The sequence below is a fragment of the Lycium barbarum genome, chromosome 6 (assembly GCF_019175385.1).
Source record: "Lycium barbarum isolate Lr01 chromosome 6, ASM1917538v2, whole genome shotgun sequence".
Classification (NCBI taxonomy): domain Eukaryota; kingdom Viridiplantae; phylum Streptophyta; class Magnoliopsida; order Solanales; family Solanaceae; genus Lycium; species Lycium barbarum.
In genome coordinates this window covers 102,479,369-102,502,261 of record NC_083342.1, presented here as the reverse complement: position 1 = coordinate 102,502,261, position 22,893 = coordinate 102,479,369, and the positions used below count along the sequence as shown (strand labels likewise).

The window sequence follows — 22,893 nt, the reverse complement described above, 5'->3', positions numbered from 1 at the left end:
TTGCAAAACCTCAAACAAGATGACCTCACTGTCTCACAATTTCTACAAAAAGCAAAACTTCTGTCTGATGAGTTAGCGGTCGCAGGGAGACAGTTGAATACTTCTGATTTCAATATTTATGTGTTTAAAGGGTTGTGCTCTGATTTCAAGGATATTGTTACTGCATTATCTGCGCGATCTGAACCAGTTTCATACTCCGAGCTCCATAGCCTACTATTGAACCATGAGTTTATCCACGGCTCCTCCATGTCCTCCCTATCACTTGCTTCTACTGATACATCCCATACTCCAGCAGCCCATGTTGCTCAACGCTTCTTCAATGGTGATAGACAACACCCTAGACACACTAATAATTACTCTCAAAGAGGTCGCGGCAGATCGCATAGGGGACGAGGGGGTCGTGGTGGCCGAAATCAATATCAACGAACTAACTATGGCAATAACTATTCTCCTATGGGTCAATCTTGGAATACCAACAATGATGGACGAGTCAAGTGTCAAATCTGTAATGGTACAAATCACCAAGTCGCGACTTGTTTCCAACGCTACAATCACACTATAAATCCTTCGGCTCATCTCACTTATCAGGCACCAATTCAGTTGACACAAAACTGGTTCCCCGATACTGGCGCTACTCATCATGTTGCACCTAATCTATCAAGCTTTACTCATGTTGAGAATACAGAGGTCCGGATCAACTACGTGTTGGTAACGGACAAGGTTTGCCGATCCAAAGTACTGGTAGTGCCTCTTTCTCAAATCTTTCAAATCGTAAATTTTTCTTAAATTAGATTCTTCATGTTCCTTTTATAACTAAGCCTCTTCTCTCTGTTCAAAGGTTTGCTAAAGATAATAACGCTTTATTTGAATTTCACCCTGCTCATTTTCTTGTTAAGGATCGGGACACCAGGATTCCACTTCTTTCCGGTCAGAGTGATAGCGGACTTTACACTATGTCTATCAAGCCACCGTCCTCAAGTCATCCTAAAGCTCTCACAGCCGCAAAAGTCTCATCCTCCTGTTGGCATCTTCGATTGGGTCATCCGCATTAGAAAGTTCTTAGTCAAGTGTTGTCCACGCATAAGCTTTCTAGTTCTAGTTTTAGATTACATAATTTATGTACGTCTTGCCAACTTGGCAAGTCCCATAAACTGTCTCTTCCGTCTCGTATTAATAAAAGTACTTCATTTTTGCAACTTATTTTTGCAGATGTTTGGGGACCTTCCTCTTTTCTATCATCTCAAGGTCATCATTTTCTTCTCGTATTTGTTGATGATTTCTCTGGTTATACTTGGTGCTATCCAATTTTTAGAAAATCTGATGTCTTGTCCATTTTCTCTCAATTTCATATTCTTGTTGAAAGGCAATTTAACACAAAACTTATGGTCATTCAAACCGATTGGGGTGGTGAGTTCCGTCCTTTATCGACCCTTTGTGCAAAGTTAGGCATAATTCATCGTCTTTCATGCCCTCACACTCATGAACAACAAGGCAAGGTTGAACGCAAACATAGACACATTGTTGAAACTGGATTAAGTCTCATGGCACATAGCTACACTCCCACAAAGTATTGGCACTTTGCTTTTGATACTGCCGTTTATTTGATTAATCGACTTCCCATGCCCACTAATAATGGGAAATCACCATTTGAAGTTGTATTTCACACTCCACCAAATTATTATTTTCTTAAAGCGTTTGGATGTCTTTGTTTCCCGTACCTCCGTCCTTACAATCGCCACAAAATGGATTTTAGGAGTCAACCTTGTGTGTTTTTAGGGTACAGTCCATCACATCATGGTTATCGATGTCTTGACATAGCCACAGGAAGATTATATATTGCACGACATATTCGTTTCGACGAATCTCACTTTCCCTTTGCCAACAAGTCTATTCTTGGACCACCTCCGCATACCACTATGCATCCCTGGGCTTCAGCTCCGGTCACTTTACCACCTAGGTTCCTACTCCTCACCTATCGTCTGGTAACTCCCTAGTGCCTATAAGCTCACCTTCCTCTCCCTCAACCTCTCCTATTGATAATTTGAGTCCTGCACGTATAGATTCCTCTACTCTCTCTATTCCAGTCATTGATTCCTCTACGACTCTCACATAACCTTCCCCTACAACTCCGTACCTTATGACCAAAAGTAACCCAAAATCTGCCAAACCACCTCAACGATCTCACACTATGCAGCTACGTCCGGTGTTCAAACGCAAGTCATCATCTCGTTTGCTTGCACAGTTGCCACTACTACATCTTCTCCTCCTTCCACTGAGCCTACCACCTTCACAGAGGCCTCTAGGTTCAAAGAATGGCGTGATGCTATGTCATCCGAGATGACAGCCTTGTTCAAAAATCAAACATGGTCGTTGGTTCCCTTTAATTCCTCCATGAACTTATTAGGGTGCAAATGGATTTTTCGCATAAAGAGGAACTCTGTTGGTACCATTGAGCGCTATAAAGCTCGTTTAGTTGCCAAAAGATTTCATCAGGTTGAGGGCCAAGATTATCATGAAACATTCAGTCTGGTTGTTAAACCCACCACCATCCGCATCATTCTATCATTGGATGTTCAAAATGCCTTCCTCCATGGTGAGCTTCAAGAAGTTGTCTACAGGGCTCAACCTCCAGGTTTTGTTCATCCTCAATTTCCTACTTACGTTTGCAAGCTTCACAAATCTCTTTATGGTCTTAAATAAGCCCCAAGAGCATGGTACAACAAGCTTCATCAATTTCTCATCACAGTTGGTTTTACAACATCTAAAACTGATGTCTCTTTATTTATCTACTCTCATGGGAATGTTATCGCTTATCTATTGGTCTATGTAGATGATATTGTACTCACAGGGAATATCATTTCATTTTTTGACTCGTTTACTCGAGCACTTGGCAGTGCCTTTTCCATACGAGATCTCGGTCCGCTTCAATATTTTCTTGGTGTTCAGGTGCAACGTAACAGCCATGGTCTCTGGCTCTCTCAATCACAATATATTATTGGTATTCTCACTAGAGCTTGTATGCTTAATTGCAAACCACTGAGCTCTCCTATGGCAACTACTGTGAAGCTTCATAAGGGTGATAGCCCCGACTTTGATGATCTGAGTCTTTACAAACAAATTGTTGGTGCTCTTCAATATCTCACACTTACGAGACCGGACATCTCCTTTGTAGTGAACAAAGTGTGTCAGTTCATGCATCATCCTTCGATAAATCAGTGGGTTGCAGTGAAACGAATCCTTCGGTATCTTCAACACACCAAGTCTATGGCATTTTTTATTTCGAAAGCTTCCACTCTTCAATTGCAGGATTTCACTGACTCCGACTGGGCTGGTAGCATTGATGATCGGAAGTCCACAGGAGGCTATGCAATATACTTCGGTCCAAATTTAATCTCCTAGTCCTCAAGGAAATAACGGACAGTGGCACGTTCGTCAACAGAGTCCTAGTACAAAGCATTGGCAGATGCTGCTGCTGAATTAACATGGACTCAATCACTGATGTTTGAGCTTGGACTTCAACTGCCTCGTGCTCCTATTCTCTGGTGCGATAACATTGGTGCTGCATATCTATCTATTAATCCGATTTTTCACTTTCGCACCAAGCATGTCGAGATCAACTTTCATTTTGTCCGCGACAAAGTTGCCAGACGTGACTTACTGATTCAGTTTCTTTCCTCTAAAGATCAGGTAGTTGATATACTCACGAAGCCGCTGTCTACTGCCAGATTCCAGTTTCTACGGGACAACTCAAAGTGACAAACCCACCTTTGGTTTGCAAGGGGGGTATTGGACCTACCCTATTCGATAAGGGATCACCAGCAACCTCTTGTAGTTAGGACTCCTTTGTAACTACTTTCTAGGAGTTGGTTTCACCTAGAGCTCCTCCTCTTACTTGTATTATATATGAGTTGTACATTGTATTTGTATGAATGAGAAGCCTCAGTAATTTTTCCCTCTAAGTCTCGTCTAATATTTATTGACACTCTCTTTATATTATACCAACCTAAAAAGAACAATGAAAAGTGAAATTTTAGAATAATAATTTCGAGAAGTTATTAATCACCAAGAACTTTACTTTCGTAAAAACATTATTGGAGGATATTTCTTCTCCTTCCTCTTGAACTTCCTACAAAAAGTTAATCTCCATTAGCTCAACTAAGAGTTTCAAATTAAAAAAGCAAACTGAAGTTTACTTGAGGCGAAAGCATCAAGTGCCAAAAAATGTAGATATATATGGATGTATTTGTATAACAACTTGTCCCAAAATTTTGGTATCGAGACTTGACTTTCAACTGTCAACTATAATAAGACAATATTATTATGCATTAAGTTCAAATTTTTAGACAAGCATAAGTGGTCTAGAAGTACGTAAACGAAAAAGCGATTTACATTTGTGTGGCATCGTTAAATATTTTTGACCAAACGGGGATGATTTTTAGTTTTTTACCCTCGTGAAACTGAGCAAGTGGTCACTTTCTGGCAAAAATAGAAAACTTAAGAATAAATAAAAGTTGTATGCTTTGATTAGAAAGTTGCACAACTTTGAAAGAACGCTACATAAACAAAAGGGTGATAATTGGCTTAGTGGCATATTCAAAAGAGGAAAAAAGAAAAAGGTGAAGATTAATTGAAAGGAATGATATATCCCAATTCTCTTCAAATATAGAATGTGATGCCAAAATGTAGCAATTTTGGCTTTTCAGACACTGATGCGTCATGGGTTCGGCATAGCATGGCCCTTTAAGCTTTTTGGTCCTGAAGGCACATACTTGACTAATAAAGTCAGGAGTAGAGCTACAATATTAGGCACGAATTTGAACAAACCTAATAAGTAGTAGTTTTTACTTAGATTCTGTATTTGTATTAAGTTCATTAAATATGTATAAACATTGAATTATCGCACCTAGCAACTAAAACAAGCCATGCTGTCGCAAGTTCATTACCCAGAAACTTCAAATTTTGACCCCGATTCTGATTACAAATCACGTGAAGCATATCATTCGTAATGAAAGAAAAACACCACTATCCCACCTCTTTTTCAGATGGTCAGAGCAAACACAATATTCTCTTAACCAAAATCAGGACCACATGGGCTCTTTGCCCCAAAATGCCATGTCTTAGAATCTCCTTCGTTGAAAGCTTCATATTCTGTCCTATCAAAAGATCAGATAATTGAACTTGTCCGCTCCTACAGTTCCTCTTGTAGATGCGAAATTAAAACAACATGAACTATGACAGATTGACCAGTATCTTAGCGTAGTTAGCCAAGAAACTTCTAATATTCCAACTAAAGACTACATTCCATCGTACAAACTACAATGATATAATGAAGAAAAAATGAGAAGAAAGGAAAAAAGAGAGCTAGTGTTCATATGAGATGTAGGTTACATGCCCTCCTTTTGAAGGGGCCTCATTGTGCCATCAAGCCCACTCCCTCAACTGTCAAACTGATGAACTTCAAGCTCCATAGTTATAACTTTGTATTGTGGGATGCTTTAGAATGAGTTGTACAAAGATAGAATTGTATATTGAAGGGCATTTCAAAGATCCTAGAAACTCTAATCCCAGCAGAAGGCTAAGAACAAAATTGAGTGATCCTTAACTCCAAAATAGCAAGTTATGAACCAGAGAATTAATGTTGAACTTTTTTGTAAACCCTTCTGTAGATTTTGCAACCTTCAAATTCTGCATGGATCTCCCTTTCAGTTCTTATCCCCATTGGGTTGTTCAAGACCCATCCATCACCATCACAAGGTAAACTTGGATCAACACTATCTACATGTACAAGTTTATCAGGCACAGTATCAAAATAATCCCTCATGTCAAGTGCCACATCAAGCACATCAGATTGTATAAAGACCTGCCAACCATCAATTAGAAAGCTCAGGCAATAATACAACACAAAAGATTATGCATGAGATGCTCAGCAGAAATTACAAGCGCATGCTCCTTTTGGGCTTTATTTTCTTAAAAACATAGAATAAGATGAAAAGGATTTGCAGTACGTTCATGGAACAAACATGTTTTATTCAGGGAAAAAAAGGCAACCTATATGTTATTATAATCAGATGAATAGCTGGCCTTAGTGTCACTTTTGTGCCATGTACACTGCTCTCAAATCAAAATGGACTTATTTTAGGGCCTGACATGAAGGTTAGGTAATGATAGACCATTTTATCCATGTAATAGAGTAGATAACGACCTGTTAAAGCAACCATTTTATCCATATAATAGAGCAGATAACGACCTGTTAAAGCATTGTGTTATGCTACTCCACTGAAACCACTGAAATTAACATCATGATATTGGTGATGTCAAGCAAAGTAAATCACAAGTTTGGAGAAAGTGGTCAAAGCCTAAAAGGATCTGAGACAGTTGAAGCTAACACCTTGGGTACAAGTTTTGGGTCATCTACTTTGCATAACCATGGATCCAAGTCCTTATGCCGCATATCCCTTCACTCTCCCTTGTCCAGTCCCTGACACCAATGGGAACTAATGTATGTGTAGTTGGGCAATTGATGATGCTTCAACTTTAACTGGACTGACATTGATTTATATGTCATTTTTTTTTAAATGGACATTGATATAGATGTCATTGCAGTCAAAGGTACATACAGCCAACAATGAACATAGCTTCTCGTTCCTCAGCAATTAGAATATCATTTGTGCTTTAGGTAATTAATATGAACTGTATCATCCATCATTATCTCTCTCCTTGGACTATGGACTTTTTCCATTTGCAGCAATATTTTCTTTTTGCCAAAATCTTTATGGTCCACTAAAGCCAAGATAAATAATATCATCTTCAAGCACTGTAGCAATTAGCTTCAAATTATTGTTAATAGACCAAGGTGAACCCCACTTCACAACCGGAAATGATAAATCTCGGCAACTCTTCATCTTGTTTTTTAATACGACAACTTCTTTGATTGTATTAAAATAAAACAATCATCAGCTAAAGCAACTACAGTCAGCTGTAAATAGGAGGTTTGGGGGTAATTCTACATCTTGAACCTTTTTTTTTTTTTAAAAAAATAAAGATCGAAGCACTGCAGCCACAAATGCGTAAGAACATAACTCCTGCACACAAGAAAGCTCATATTTTTGTTTTGGGTTTTGGTGGGGGGGGGGGGGGGAGGGGGGGGGGTCGGTGCAATCACAAGTCAGTTGATAAAAAGTGCCTCATGTGCTAGACAGTGTTGTCAAAGGCACGCTTAAGCTCTGACGTGAGGCTCAAAACATGAGAGCTTTGCCTCGCTTAATGTGCGCTTTGGTGTGGTCAACAAGGCTCTGGAGAGTTGACAAATCCATCAAAAGAATCTGGACAATGATCCCAGCAGTAATTTTTTGGACCCTATGGAAGGAGAGAAACAATAGATACTTTGATGGAATCTCAACTCCTATTTGCATTTTAAAGGCTAGGTGTTTAGTTAGTCTTTTCAGTTGGCATTTTTTTGCCCCTATAAACAGTGTGGATAACTCTCTGGATTTTGTTAGCTCCCTTTCTCTAGTACAGTAGAGATGGGATATCTTTAGACTGTTCTACAGGTTTTTACTATGTTTGCTTCATGTTTTGTTTGAAGCAGCTTTTTGCCCATCTATAACCTTCCATCTTCTTGATGCTTTACTAATGAAATTTTATTACTTTACCCAAAAAAAAAAAAAAAGGCTCTAAAACATTCTTTCCTTGACACTAAACAATTAATATTTCACTTTATTTTATTTTATTTTATTTTCAATTTTTTGTCCATATATTTGTTATTCATCCTTTTTGGGCTAAAGGTGTACCTATGGTGTACATTAGAGCGATAAAGGACATGTATGATGGGATAACTCTCTGGATTTTGTTAGCTCCCTTTCTCTAGTACAGTAGAGATGGGATATCTTTAGACTGTTCTACAGGTTTTTACTATGTTTGCTTCATGTTTTGTTTGAAGCAGCTTTTTGCCCATCTATAACCTTCCATCTTCTTGATGCTTTACTAATAAAATTTTATTACTTTACCCAAAAAAAAAAAAGGCTCTAAAACATTCTTTCCTTGACACTAAACAATTAATATTTCACTTTATTTTATTTTATTTTATTTTCAATTTTTTGTCCATATATTTGTTATTCATCCTTTTTGGGCTAAAGGTGTACCTATGGTGTACATTAGAGCGATAAAGGACATGTATGATGGAGCTAAGACCAGGGTAAGGACGGTAGGAGGAGACTCGGAGCACTTTCCTGTTCTGATGGGGTTGCATCAGGGATCAGCTCTTAGCCCGTTTCTATTCGCCTTGGTGATGGATGAATTGACGCGACAAATACAAGGTGAGGTGCCTTGGTGTATGTTGTTCGCGGATGACATAGTCCTGATTGACGAGACTCGCAACGGAGTTAACGATAAGCTGGAGGGCTGGAGACAGACGTTGGAGTCTAAAGGATTTAAATTGAGTAGGACCAAGACAGAATACTTGGAGTGCAAGTTCAGTGGCGTACCGCGTGAGGCTGACAAGGAAGTGAGGCTTGGTACCCAGACCATTCAAAAGAAAGGAAGTTTCAAGTATCTTGGGTCTATTATACAAGGAGATGGGGATATCGACGACGATGTTTCACATCGTATTGGTGCTGGGTGGATGAAATGGAGGCTCGTCTCCGGAGTGCTGTGTGATAAGAAAGTGCCACCAAAATTTAAAGGCAAGTTCTACAAAGTGGTGGTTAGACCGACTTTAATGTACGGGGCGGAGTGTTGGCCAGTCAAGAAATTTCACGTTCAGAAGATGAAAGTCGCGGAAATGCGAATGCTACGGTGGATGTGTGGGCACACTAGGAGGGATAGAATTAGGAATGAAGATATCCGAGACAAAGTGGGAGTGGCATCGGTGGAGGACAAGATGCGGGAAGCGAGACTGAGATGGTTTGGGCATGTGAAGAGAAAAGACACAGATGCTCCAGCGCGGAGGTGTGAGAGGTTGGCTATGGACGGTTTCAGGAGAGGTAAAGGGAGGCCGAAGAAATATTAGGGAGAGGTGATTAGACAGGATATGGCACAGTTTCAGCTCACCGAGGACATGACCTTAGATAGGAGGTTGTGGAGGACTCAGATTAGGATAGAACTAGGTGGCTTATCCTTTCACCATAGTAGTTGTAGTTTTGCTCATTTGTTTATTGCCATTTGATTTCTGCATTTGATTGCTGCTTATATTTGTTGGGCTGTTGTACTTTGATTATCTTCTTTATCTATAATAGTTAATGATCCTTTCTTTCCGGACTGTTCTACCATGACTTTCTCGCTTTTGTTATTCCTTGTTTTCATATTGTTTTCGATATACTTGGCCCTATCTGACCTTTTGTCTTGTTTTCCTCTCTTGAGTCGAGGGTCTTTCGGAAACAACCGCCCTACCTTTCAAGGTGAGGGTTAGGTCTGCGTACACTCTACCCTCCCCAGACCCCACATGGTGGGATTATACTGGGCTTGTTGTTGTTGTTGTTATCCTTTTTGGACTAAACATATTGTATTCTTTTTTCCATTTGAGACTTTTTAATTAAAGCCCACGCTCGCTTTGTGCTTAAAGCCCCAACGAACTAGAGCTTTTTTGCGCTTTTCGCTTTTGATAACAGTGGTGCTAGATGGAAGTAACTAGGGCCAAACATCCAATAGAGCTGGTAGCTGGGAGCAAGTATATGATCTTGGAATCAGAGTCATCCGCAAAATAGTTCTCAGCACATTCTAAGACGTCCCAGATCATGTACTTCTTTTTCCACAAGAAGATCAAATAGTATTATGTTTAAACAGTTATACTATACAAGTTAGGTTTGAATCACTTAAAAGTTCAAACACTATGGCACTACCTAATGATACACTAAACAGGCACTAAAAAGCCAAAATAGAAGTTGGCAAACTGAACAATGCACAGAGACAAGCATCAACAAGTATAGCAAGTAATCTATGGCTCTATGCACACAGAAGAATGGTCAACTAATCTACACTCTAGAAGCTCCGAGCAGGTACCTGTCCGCCATGTGCTAAATTATTCACTATGGAATCAACCAAAGGCTTCTGCACCACTCTTCTTTTATGATGTTTTTTCTTGAAGTGCGGGTCTGGGCACTGCAGACATGAGCAACTAACTATAAGGCTTTAAGTCAACCAAAATTCAAGAATACACGAAAGGGTCATTGGCACAAGAAAAACCTTTTCTGCATACTTTCAGCATAAAAGGAACTCACCAAGATCGAAACAAGCATCAGTGGTCCAGGATATGTAGATACAAGTCGTTGGAAGGAAACCATGGCATTCGTAGAGATGAAATGTCTGCATTTAGATAAACATTAACAGCTTTTCATGAACATTTCCTAAGTGGACTATCAGGATTTTTCCAAGGCTTACACATTTTTCAGACCCAGCTCGTTTACCCAGTACTCAGCCCGTGTGACCAACTGCAGAAGGAAAAGATAGTCCCAACCATAAGTACCACAATACCGCATTTTCAGAAGCCAAGTGAGAACAAATACTAATATATAAGCAGAATGAAAGTACATTTAACAAGACAAGGTTGGTGTCGACATACCTTAGGCCGAATTTCCAATCCCAGATAATTCATGGATGAAGAATTTCTTTTAGCAAGCCACATAAGAAATCTCCCACTACCTGCAATCTCCTTTCTAAGATCTAAGAAATTACAAGACCATAGGACAATGGAATCTACAGGATCAACGCAAGAGAAAAAAATAGAAAATATATGAGATAAACTGAAAGACTAACAATATCCTATGGGAGTGAATATTGGATCTCTAATATCCACAAGATGAATGTAATAGAGATATTAGATAAAAGTGTGGCCATATGAGATTGGACAAATTAAAAATGGATACAACTGACAGATGGATGCAAATAGAACACATAGAGGATAACATGAAGGTTGTTTCAGATGGTACATAGACCTTGAGATACTCTAGTACGTAAGTGCAACATGATTGAAGGTAATGAAAGGGTGATATTGTTTAAAAAGGCCTAAATCGAGTCATTGTAGATTTTAGGTAAGAACATAAAAAAATGGAAGTAAAGGATCCATGTAGTCGATACCAACCAGCTGCAATTAATGCTTCATTGTTGTGGTTACACCTACATTAGGTCTGGAATTTGTCAAGACTTCTTTGCATAGCTCCTCTCTGTTTTTACTGAATCTCAATTACAGATCTACTGTGCATAGGCAGTTCCCTAAACCCCAATCCTCCCTCTGTCATCTCTCATTAAAGTCTCCCATTTGATTAGAAACCTATTCTCTTATCACTGTTGCTCTCCACAGAAAGTTCTTCCTCGGGTTGTCTAATTGCTTAACTACTTTGTTGGGAATGGTCACTAAGGACATCAGATAAGAGGGAATGTCGTCTCTAACATTATAGACACATATATCACTTATTTGTCATCTTGGATTACATTTGATATCAATTTGCTCTATGAAAGATGTCCAAATAAATGATTATTCAAATATTTGTATTTTCTTATTATTTTACAAATGAACAACGTTCGGATGATCTTAAAAGCTACAACAGACATTACTGTTCACTCTTCAGTTGTGATCGGACGCACAACAGAAAACGTATACATAGAATATCCAAGAAGTCAACGGTGCATTTGTCATTTTAGGTGCCTTATTCTTATACCATGTTTCCAGTACAAACAAAGATTAACGTATAAGTTTTGCCGCTATAATTAATGCAGGAAATAAGACAGCAAACAAATGAAGAATAAATTATGCAAAGTTTCATACTGTGATTACATTTTCTAATACCTCACAGCTAACCACCTCTGAAGGTTTAGCCATAAATTGCTATTCTATTTGTATAGCCAGCTACTTTCAGGCAGTTTGAAGCAAGTTTGTCACAGATAACCGTTGGACCATAATAAACGACTGCAGCTTAAAATGAAAACATTTAAACTAAAACAAATAAACTATAAGTAGAAACAGAATGGAAAAGAAATCAAAAAGCAAACAGGTTCCTACCACTCCCAATATCCACCATCAGAGGTAATGTTGCATCCCCGAACACCTCCATCCAGTTCGGTGCTTCTGCAGGAATCTTCTCATAAATTATACAACAAAACAAAAAGAAATCATTTGAGTTGAAAATTTATGTTCTATTATTGCAACCTGATTTTTTATTTTTTTTTTCTAAAGTGAAGTTTGACAAATTATAGCTGGGGTAATAAGAAGAGAGAAAGCTTCACATATATAAAGAGTCATAATGTGTACCATGAGAGCACGTCGCAGAGGGTTGACATGCTGCCTTATTCGAAGATTGCCAACATCCTATTACATTATTTGATGAATGTGAGTATAAAAATGCACAAGTATATTGCAACAAATCTCATTATGACACAACTTTGTCAACCCATCATTTTACCTTCTCGTCATTAAATTATGAAATTTAATCCAAATAAACGACTACACCAATAGCACAACTTGACCAACTTTTGGCAATAATTATGTGATAGGAATATTAAAAATGAGAATGACGACAACAGCACAATTTTGCCATAAATTATGTGATGGGAGTACAAAAAATGAAGAGTTTAAGTTTTATGCACCCACTGTTTAAAACATACTTACACAATCATGTAAGTTATAATATAAGCATCAATTAGAAACCCGATAAAAATGGTAACTAACATGTTATTTCAGGTTAAACTACACTGAGTAAAAAATCTATATATTATTGTCCGTGTACATAAGTTAAATCCAAAATGAATTAATAATAGCTGAATTGGACCCAACATTAGGCAAAATTATGTCACATTCATACAGAAAAACTTATGTTAAACTATTGTTTCATGGAGTGTATGTAATTATGTCATAAGATAATGTTGTATGAATGATAGACACCATAGACATAGTAGTACATTGGAATTCAAGAAGTAAAAAAAAAAAAAAAAAAGTAGAGTATTTAAATTTGTGAAACCTCAGTAAATTTGTCAGCAAGATTAAGGTCAGCATATTCTTTGGCAACAAGTCGAGGACTTTGTCGATAGTGTTCATCTGTCTCAGCTACAGATGATGAAACGGACGACCATGTGCAATACCGAGAGGGAAAAAGTGATGGAGTTACCGGAGGGACGAATTTGTGAACAGAGTTGAACATGATATGGGGAGATGAAATGACGATTGAGCTTATTGGTTTCTTGGGTATGCTACAGTATAACGAGTAAGCCATGGCTACTGCTGGAGAGCCCCCAACAAATGCTATTTTTTTCTACTACATTGTAAGGATGGAGAGATAGATATATAGAAATAAAAATAATAATAAAATAAAAAAGGTAAAAATAAATATAGCAAAGATTTCTTCACTCTGAATTTTGCTAGAGTTTGCAAATCAAACTCTACATCACACACAGAGTTTGAGTCGGGTAGAGTTTTGTCTTCAGGCATGTCAAAACTCTACCTCAACTGAAGGCAAAACTCTGCCTTAAGGCCTAAAAATTTTATCTTGCGAAATTATCTTTTTTTTACTGAGCTGAGATTCGAACACAAACCTCATGGTATTAGGCGAAAGGAATAAAAATTAAAGACCACCAATTTGAGGGGCAAAAAATAAAGACCAGTGCATTTGAAGGGCACTCCGCACAAAAAATTGTCACAAAATTGACTTAGCAAGCTCAACTCTCCATGATCTTATTTTCATGAGCTATTTTTACCATGCCTAATGGAAGAAAATGTATTTATTTTGCCTCAAGAATTTAAGTGCTAAAAATTCTCTCTTTTGACTTTTGAAGTGGCGCGAGAAAAGCAAAGGAATTCAGGAAGAAATTGTTGGAACAATTGTTGTAGTATCACTTAGATGTAGTTGTGTTGATTGAAAATGCCATTTTTGGTATTCGCAAAAGTTTAGTGTGGGTGTTTATTTGAAAATTTTCAACGACTGAACCTGCAAAAATAAAATTTGAGTTTTGCAATCTGAAACTATATTTGTTTGTCTTGCTATTTTTTTTTTCTTGTTGCGTTGATGCTTTACTCGAGCCAAGAATTTATCGAAAACATTATCTTTACCTGCACTTGTAGGATTACAAGGGTATGCTGTTTTTTTTTCCTTTCTTTTTGTTGGGCAAGCTTTTCTGAGTAGCAGCTGCAGGTCCAATAGTTTCATAAGCTGTCTCTACTCTAGAAAGTAATACAGGGATGAGGGAACAACGAATGAGCTTTGATCCCGAACTTCTCTTTCATTACTTCTTTCACGACAAGATGCAAGGCAAAAGAAGAAATTGAGCAAATATGAAGATACTATTTGTTATGACGTAAGAACAACCATAATAGAGAAAATTATGTCTAGTTCCCAGAATGAAATTATTAGCATATAATTACGAAGACACTACCCCAAGAGGGGCCAAATAACCTATTTTTCATTGTAAACTGATTTCAAAATTGTGTTGATACTTCAGTAATCAAGCTACAACACCGAGTATTGTTGACTAAAACAGTCAACTTATTCACAACTGAGCTTCAGATCTACTTAATGAAGCTAGAAGAAAATAACTCCTATGAAGTCACAAACTTGCAAATAATAGTAATATTGCTGTAAGCTACTATATTCTTCTAAACAGTTCATGAGAAAGGCCATGCTACAGCTGCTTATGAAAAGCATAGCCATCCCCAGAAACATGTTAAAATACATTGAATACATCTTTCTCAATTTGAATCTATGTGGCTAAGACCTATCAAGTGTGAACCATAAAACTATTTCTTTGTGAGATCTTCCAGGTGCCATAAAGGCCAAAACCAAGTCAGTCCCACATTAACTTTGAGAACGACTCTAAAACTTCAACCCTGAATGGATTGCGACAACTCCACCAACAAGGTTCTCGTATTCTACCTTTTGAAATCCAGCTTCTCCAATCATTTTGGCAAATTGCTCCTGCATACAATTAAAAGCAAAAAGTAGTGAAAAAGCTGAAGCAGTTGCACAAATTGTACGTGAATCTTTGGTAATGTTCCTAAAAAAACCAACTCAAAAACTTTAAAGCAGTGAGTGGAGAGATTCAAAAGTTTAGGTACTCTCCTTTATACATCTCATGATGTGGGTCACCCATGATCTTAAATGCCAATGTGAGACAGGCACCAAAGATTGGCTTTGATGTCATATGAAAGAATCTGTACAGGCACCAAAGGCTGGCTTTGATGTCATATGAAGGAATCTGTGAAAATCATCCAACCCCAGAACCTTAAGGCAATGGTTGGAATCGTCCAATTCATTTATATACTCCGTGAAAATCATCCAACCCCAGAACCTTAAGGCAATGGTTGGGATCGTCCAATTCATTTATATACTCCTTTGGATGCCCTTATCTATCCTATGCAGAACATTTTAAAAAAATAAAAAGAAAAAATAGGACAAAGAGAAGTAGCAGAGAAGGAAAGTTCTCCAACATATAAGAATTTCCTTTTATTGCAGGTGGAAGTGCTGACCATACTTTTTCACTTATCCAAGCACCTTTTAAGAATTTAACTTTCTTTTAGAAAAGACATCATCCATGATCATAAGAACTACAGTCTCGTCGTACTAGGAAGACAAAGTACACAAAAAGCAAAATTATGCATACGAGTTCTCAGAAGGGTGATAGTTAGCAATCCCCAGGTAGAGGTCATTAGCCGGGATTCACCATGGGGCAATTACTGTCAACAAATTATCTGATGCTGCAACGAATGAAAGTAAGTTCCATGCTTGATACCTGTGGAGGGAAACGGCGGACGCTCTCAACCAAATACTGATAAGACTCTCGATCACCTGTCACAAGCTCACCAACTGCAGGGATGACTGAGAATGAGTAGACATCATACCTGAAGAAAAAGGGGAAAAAACAAGAACATGCAAATTAGAAGCCTGCAGGAGAAAATTCGTACTAGCGCTACCATAAGTAATGAACTCACAAATCTCAAATTTCTATTAACCAATCCCAAGGAAAACCAGCATATATTACGGAAGTAAGGCAAGCGTAGTACAAACAAAGTTCATGCACAACCTGATTTTTAATCCATTGACAGAGAGAACTGTTGCTAATCGCGTTATCTACATATTGATCGTATGAGCAAGGATTAGATCTTTCGACTTCAAAATAAAATATCACAAGAACTTCAGTTTCACTTGAGCAAGAGAACTCTATTGGTTGTCTAAGTTGCACAGGGGGGTGCCAGGCTGCAGAAGTTCTTGTATATAAAGCAGCATCCGCTGAAAAGCAATGCAGAATGCATAGCTTATTAAACTTCAAAATATCCCTGAGGAAACGCTTTATTTCTTTTCCCTTTTCCCTTTTCCCCGTACTTGGGTTATATTCGGTCAACAATTTGGCAAACAAAGGAATCCCACTAAGCTGTCTTGGGCGACGCTATTAAAAGAAAAATAATCTTTGGAGCACAGTTACAACTTATCCAAACAAAGAAGGTAAAAAAGGGACAAAGTTGAATATAAAAGTGAGTAGGTCAAACAATATTCATGGACCTCTTATCGATGTGCTGAACAATTGCACGGTGATAATAGATAACTGAAGGCATAAACCATTCTATGACAAGAAAAACTTACAAGTCCTTATAAACCGGGATATCAACGTGGCTTAGTTCAAGGCAAAGAAACCTTCCTCCCTTTTTAAGCACCCTGACAAACAAACCAAAACCATCAAGTTTAACATAATAACCACTTGATGGGTGCTTGAGACAAGAAAAAAGGTTATTTTGATAGCAGCAATCAACCATATAAACTGTCACTAAGCACTCACATGAGTTGCATTTAAATCCTATGCATCAGTACTCCAAGAGATGGTAAAAATGCAAAAATAAGTACCTTGAGATTTGCTTTTGCATCAGATAATTTATCAAATTATCAAAAAACAACGATAACCATATAGTATAATTACGAATTACTGGAATATTTCTGGGAAATTACCTATATGCTTCTGCAAGAACTTTCTCTATGTGTGTAACATTCCTGATACCAAAAGCAATTGTATAACCATCCATTGAGTTATCTTCAAAGCTCAACGCTTCTGCATCTCCCTCCACCCAAACGAGAGACTTATCCCGTCCAAAACCTGCATATTGTTAAGAAAAAAGCTAAAAAGATGTCGAACAATAGAATAGCATTATTTATTCACTTTGATTTTCGCTACTAGAAACCCCAAATTGACATCCAACTATCTGCGGAATGCAAACAAGATAAAGCAAAAATACAGGCGTTTACCTCTCTCTTCAGCCCTCTTCTTACCAACACCTAACATGTTTGGATTGATGTCACATACATAAATTCTAGTATCTTCAATCAGGTCATCATCAAGAGCATCTTGTATAGCTCTGCGTTTGACATTTTTTATATTTTCAAGGATCCTGAAAGCAACATCCCCTGTAAAATTAGGGAAATTTTTCACTCAAGTGGAAAATATGAAACACATAAATAAATTATCACTGCCACGAAGACAACATACTGAAAGTAAAACAGGCAGGAAAATTTAGCGTCCAAGACAAAAGAGGGATAAGACCATACAAAACCCAATAAAATTCTAAATCCCATTAGTTAAGCATCCAAGCTAAATCAAATCTTTTAGAGCATCCCAGTGTGTATTTTATGTAACTCACAGCTCGAATGCAAATCAACGTAGTCCAGTCAATCACAATGTTCAGTGTTGATTTTTTGTGGTAAGTGTAACCAGTGGCGGAGCTAGGAATTTTGTCAAGGGTGTTCGAATTCATATAATCTATATATTAAGGGTGTTCAATATGTAATATATGTCTGTAATATGTAATAATTGACATGTCTACACAGTATAATTTTTCGGCGAAGGGTGTTCGGTTGAACACCCTTGCCGGGCTGTGGCTCCGCCACTAAGTGTAACATTTATTAATAGAACCAGCCTAAAGGAAATGCTCGGAAGAGTTACAATAACAAAGATGTGAACATTACAAGTTGTGTAATGAGCTAATAAGGTCAACAATTGCTGAACTATCATATACATCTAATGGAGCCATGTTGCACCAAAGCCTAAGCAAAAATATACAATTGTTTCCTTGTTCTTAAAAACCCTATTGTTCCTCTCTTTCCAAATGACCCACCAATCACAAGTTCAGTCATTGACAACAAAGTTCCAAAGGACCTTTTGGGTTAAATTGCTTATGAAGCCTTATCTCCAGCACCCCAGCACCGCGCACCCCCACCCCCCCCCCCCCCCCCCCCCCCCAAAAAAAACCCCAAAACACACACACAAAAAGAACCTAGTGAACAAATAGATGAAACAGATAAAAGAAAAATAGAGGAAATACATAAAAGGACTTCCAGAAGCATTGTACCGTCTAAGTTAATTTAGGTTGAGTGAATCGAGAAAAATGGACAAATAAGTCCAGGGTTCAAATTTTATAGTTCTGATATTCACATCTATAAAGACGAGAAATTCTAATTAGACTTATTAGCTGAAGAAGAGCAGCTAGGTGGAGGTTTTATTGCATCACGCTCCTCCATTGAACATTAAAATAGAAAATTTCAAAGGCAAAACTTTTTGACTTCTAGATCCTTCATTGGATCCGCTAAAACTATCATTTTAATCCAAACTTCACATAATCACATAGTAGAGACCGATGTTCAATTCTAAAACATTACCTGTTCCACCAGCGACATCAAGATGCTTCATTCCTGGAAATGGATTCAACTTTGAAACCAATCTGAAAATTGAGTCAAGGAATGAAGGAAGCAAAATATAATCAGGAAATGGTTGCCATTTCAACTATGATACTTTTTCCTGTCTGTGGGTTGGAATCTAACCTGTCCTTCCACAAACGATGAAGTCCACCACTCATTAGATCATTCATGAGATCATAGTTTGAAGCAACACTTGTAAATACATTCCCAACCATCTTGCTCTTATCTTCTTCTGCTATGTCCTTAAAACCTGGAAAGCAAACCATGAAATTCCTAACTATACCATACAACACAAATATAAATCTCAAATAAAGTAATGTCGACATGGGATTTGTTTCAATCAGCCAACGGAAAGATCAAAAAGTTTGTCCATGCAACATAATCCCATAACCTGATACCCCCTTATCATTCGTAGGGACATAGGGAGAGGGACTACCCAACTTCAGTACAGTCATCAGTCACTTTGTTTTGCAACATCACCTTGAAGAGTGGCAGTAAAGGAGGCTCTTTGTCTTGTATTTATGCCTTGTGTTTTGAATAGTTCAATGTTTGCATCTATTCATTAATAATCAGTAAAAGAAAACTAATTTTTTGACATCCAACTTCTTTTAACGATTATCTGTAATGTGTTTCCAACAAGTGAAATGTAAATACTTTACCAAAGAAACTATTCATCATCTTCAAGAAAATGGCTAACTCAAACAGCAGAAAGCTGCAAAAATTCATATCCCCAGTTCAAATGGTTGAACAAGAAAAGAGAGCTTTGTTTATGCTCAAAAACAGTACATTCAAATTACTAATTCTTCAAAAAGGAGGTTCTTTTCTTTTTGGGGAGCACTAGCAGAACTGATAAAACCATGTCCTCTTTATTAGGTATCACAACAAGTTTACCAAATCTAAGTTGAATAACCACTGTGCCATTGTGAGACACAAGCATAAGCAAGCTCACGTAGTTATATTCATTTGCAAACACATTCAAACACCAAAAGTAAGACATCATGTGAATATGCATACACAAAATTCAACAATAGTACATTCAAACAGAACCCAAAAGAGAAATTAAAAGCTTTATGCAGAAGAAGAAGAAGAAGGATAAAACAGACCAAAACTGGTGGCATGGGACTGCAATGTGGAGGCGGGGGAATACATTGAGGACAAATTCTTTCTCCTCAAACTACGAGCAACTGACCGTACCAACGTCGCCATTACTGATCCAAAATGACTAAAAACAACACCCTTTTCAAGAATCAATCAAGGAAGAAACTTTGAGAATTTTGGTACACGCCTAAACAGGGAATATTGAGGAGAAGTTGTTGCCGCTTCAAAGATGAATGGGTCGGTTAAGGGCCAGCGGGTCTGGGTCAACCTTTCTCATATTTATATACTCCAATTCAACTTATGTTAGTCTCTTAGAGCCTGTTTGGATGGGCTTATGGCTTTAAGCTGAAAACAGCTTATAAGTCAAAAAAAATAAGTTGGGATAGTCCAACTTATTTTTTTTTGGCTTATAAGTTGTTTTCAGCTTATAAGCTGCTTTAGATAAGTTAAGTCAAATTGACTCAATTATTTTTTTGAGCTTATTTTAAACACAAAATGACTTTAAGCCGGTCAGCCAAACACTCAAAAAAGCTAAAAACAGCTTATAAGCCAACTTATAAGCCAATCCAAATGGGCTCTTAATCTCAATTTAGGTGACGCCTTTTATTTTTGAAACTTAAATTATGCAAAATTTTAATTAATAATTTAAATATATTTTTCCATCATATTAACATCAATTTACAGTATCTTTTATATGTTTGAATATTTAAATTTTAAGATAATTTAATCTAATTTAATTTTAAAGATTAGTCATATTAACTTTCGAAAAGGAAATATTATCACATAAAGATTAATTAAGAGGATATATACTTTAAAGTACATGATATTTTTGGAAGTTTCATTTTTTGGATCCCTTAGAAACTCAAAATATAGTTAAAAAGGGGGTTTTTTGAAAACCTAAATGTGGCTAGTATATGAACTTAGTAAGCAGTGAGCTCGAATTGGTTTTGAACTTTTCATCCCCACTTGCCTCGTAAGCAAATCTTTAAAGTCAAAAGTAGGTTGTCCATGTAGTAAAAATTTATTAAACACTAGTAAATTTAACCGCGCTTCGCGCGGGTTAATTAGACTTTCAAATATAGTTTTTTTTTTCTTTTTCAAAATTTTGATTGGTCTTCAAAGTCAAATATTTCAAGCTTTACCAAATATTACTAACGGTTAGTTTACATGTTTTTCTATGATTTTCCGTCACTTAAGAAATATTTTTGGTCTTCTAGAAATACTTGTGTTATGTAAAGTGAAACATTATCTTTATTTTCTTTTAAAAAAATATAAAGAGAGAAAGAATTTTATGAAAAATCGATCTGTTTCTGGCACATATATAACAATTTTAAAATATAGTTATTTCTAATCCATCTAATACATTTATATAAGTTTTTATCTGCAAGCATCTTTTTCTAATTTTTGTCCTATACTTGTTTAAACCTTTAACTTTTTTCTTTCTTCATTTTCTTTCTTTTCCTTTCTTACTTAGCCGCTCAAGTTTTATTTTTCTTTCTTCTTTAACTTCCTAATAATAAAGATAAGTAACCAAAAAGATAATATTCTCAAGTCTCGTCATAAACTATAAAAGAATATATAAAAAAGTAGTACAAAAAGCACTTTATAGAATATGAAAAAGTATATATATTATCACACAATAATTATTCATTTTATTTTGACAATATAAAGAGAATCAACGTAGCCAGGAACAGGAAAAGAGAACAAATTATTAAGAATAAGAAAAGAACCAACAAAATATTCATAAATTAATTTAACATTTTTTTTATGAGTGAATATTTAAGTATAACATTTTCTTTTAAAAAATCCTAATATTAATCCGAAGCGCGTCTTCTTCCTGCTGGTAGTCACTTTCTTCTTTTTCAATTTCGTTTTATTATATGCTTTTGGATCTTTCAATTGCCACACGTATTATGAATTATGTTTTGCTGATGAAAAAAAAAGTTGGCTATGATTGTTGGGTGCAACGATGAAAATACATCATTTATGAATTTTAATTTCACAGCAAATGCTAGGCAAATCATCATTTCTCGTTAAAATTTAAGTTTTGACCTCTATTTTTTGAATCGTTAAGTTTCAAATAGCTTTCAAAATTACACTGTGTCAATTTCTGAATAGATCTAATCGTATTTCCAAACAGATCTAATAGGAAAATAAATTATGCTTTGTAACACAAATTAAATTTAAGTAAGCAGTAGTAAAAAAATTATGAATTTAGAGAGTGAATATAATTACCTTAGAAGAAATGCATCCAACGTTAAGGTATATACCTCCAAGTGCACCAGACTCGTCAATACATATGATAAATTAAGCAAATACTTAAAAAAATGAAATTCAAAAGTAAATTTTCAACGAAAACGTTGCCATACCTTTGCATCGTAAGGAAATGGTCCATTTGAATATGATGGCAAGACTGCACATGCATGAACCTCACAAGACAATTTGTGATTCTATAAAGGAAAAAAGAGAGTAAAATACAGTGAGTATGCAAAGTAAAAATCAACATTCTTCTTTTGGATTCGATATCGAGAATTAACGTGCGATAAGACTCCAAAAATAAACCACTTCCTGTACATAATCTATAATCTTGTCCTAGTTACACAAAATAGTTGAAAATGAAGTAAACAATTTGCTCGAATAACTACTAATACTCGACTATACATATACATAGAGAAAGCAAACAAAAACTTGTGAAACTTAGACTTTCTTGCACAATATAAAACTACAGAATTGAGGCATGGCAATGGCATATGAATGGACATTAATTTGTATTAATTGTCCAATTTAATTGGAGATTTAAACAGTTGTTGGCCATGAACAGCAAAGTGAGCAAAAACAGTCGAATAGGAAGATCAAAAAGCATTGGCATTAATATGTATTAATTGCTTAGTTTAATTAGAGAATAAAGATGATTATGGAGGGGCAAAGACTTTTAGGCCTTTTAATATAAGCTAAATTAATTGAATGGAGGAGGAAAAATTGTCAAGAAAATGAGAAAAAAGATAAATAGAATTCTTGGCCAAAGAGAGGTGTCACATCACTCTCTTATTGCCTAGCTTTATTATATATATAGATTTATATTTTCTTCATGGGGCAATGGGGTCAAAAATTCAAAATCATTTATTTTTAAGATCATTTT

General features: G+C 36.5%; 2 protein-coding genes across 4 annotated transcripts; both read right to left on the bottom strand.

The window, feature by feature from the left end:
* Positions 1-5,239: 5,239 nt before the first annotated feature.
* Positions 5,240-13,262, bottom strand: LOC132645107 (uncharacterized). Of its 3 annotated transcripts, none has more exons than XM_060361882.1 (8): positions 12,948-13,262; positions 12,242-12,298; positions 11,993-12,068; positions 10,556-10,689; positions 10,375-10,424; positions 10,215-10,299; positions 9,997-10,095; positions 5,240-5,860 (listed from the first exon to the last, which is right to left on the bottom strand). In XM_060361882.1, exons 1-8 carry the CDS (start codon positions 13,197-13,199, stop codon positions 5,633-5,635), a joined length of 981 nt encoding a protein of 326 aa, XP_060217865.1. In that variant the 5' UTR covers positions 13,200-13,262; the 3' UTR covers positions 5,240-5,632. The 3 variants fall into 3 exon arrangements, with proteins under 3 accessions (XP_060217865.1, XP_060217866.1, XP_060217867.1); XM_060361883.1 differs by having other exon boundaries at positions 10,556-10,656; XM_060361884.1 differs by having other exon boundaries at positions 10,556-10,635; positions 12,948-13,261.
* Positions 13,263-14,347: 1,085 nt separating this feature from the next.
* LOC132645106 (2-methoxy-6-polyprenyl-1,4-benzoquinol methylase, mitochondrial) lies at positions 14,348-20,015 on the bottom strand. Its single transcript, XM_060361881.1, has 8 exons — positions 19,760-20,015; positions 18,780-18,906; positions 18,618-18,679; positions 17,211-17,369; positions 16,917-17,061; positions 16,557-16,628; positions 15,709-15,817; positions 14,348-14,894 (listed from the first exon to the last, which is right to left on the bottom strand). The coding sequence occupies exons 1-8, from the start codon at positions 19,860-19,862 to the stop codon at positions 14,793-14,795; spliced, it is 879 nt and encodes a 292-aa protein (XP_060217864.1). The 5' UTR covers positions 19,863-20,015; the 3' UTR covers positions 14,348-14,792.
* Positions 20,016-22,893: the final 2,878 nt, after the last annotated feature.

Bases quoted from the DNA above. Each gene is read 5' to 3' on its own strand.
- LOC132645106 (XM_060361881.1), bottom strand. From the start codon at position 19,862: ATGGCGACGTTGGTACGGTCAGTTGCTCGTAGTTTGAGGAGAAAGAAT. The intron at 17,370-18,617 runs GTAATGTTTTAG...CTAATTTTACAG, and splicing joins TGATGTCGCTGGTGGAACAG to GGGATGTTGCTTTCAGGATC. The intron at 16,629-16,916 runs GTAATTTCCCAG...TTTGTTTGTCAG, and splicing joins GTTCTTGCAGAAGCATATAG to GGTGCTTAAAAAGGGAGGAA.
- LOC132645107 (XM_060361882.1), bottom strand. From the start codon at position 13,199: ATGGCTTACTCGTTATACTGTAGCATACCCAAGAAACCAATAAGCTCA. The intron at 12,299-12,947 runs GTTTCACAAATT...ATAATGTAATAG, and splicing joins TTGCTGACAAATTTACTGAG to GATGTTGGCAATCTTCGAAT. The intron at 10,096-10,214 runs GTGAGTTCCTTT...TCATGTCTGCAG, and splicing joins TGATGCTTGTTTCGATCTTG to TGCCCAGACCCGCACTTCAA.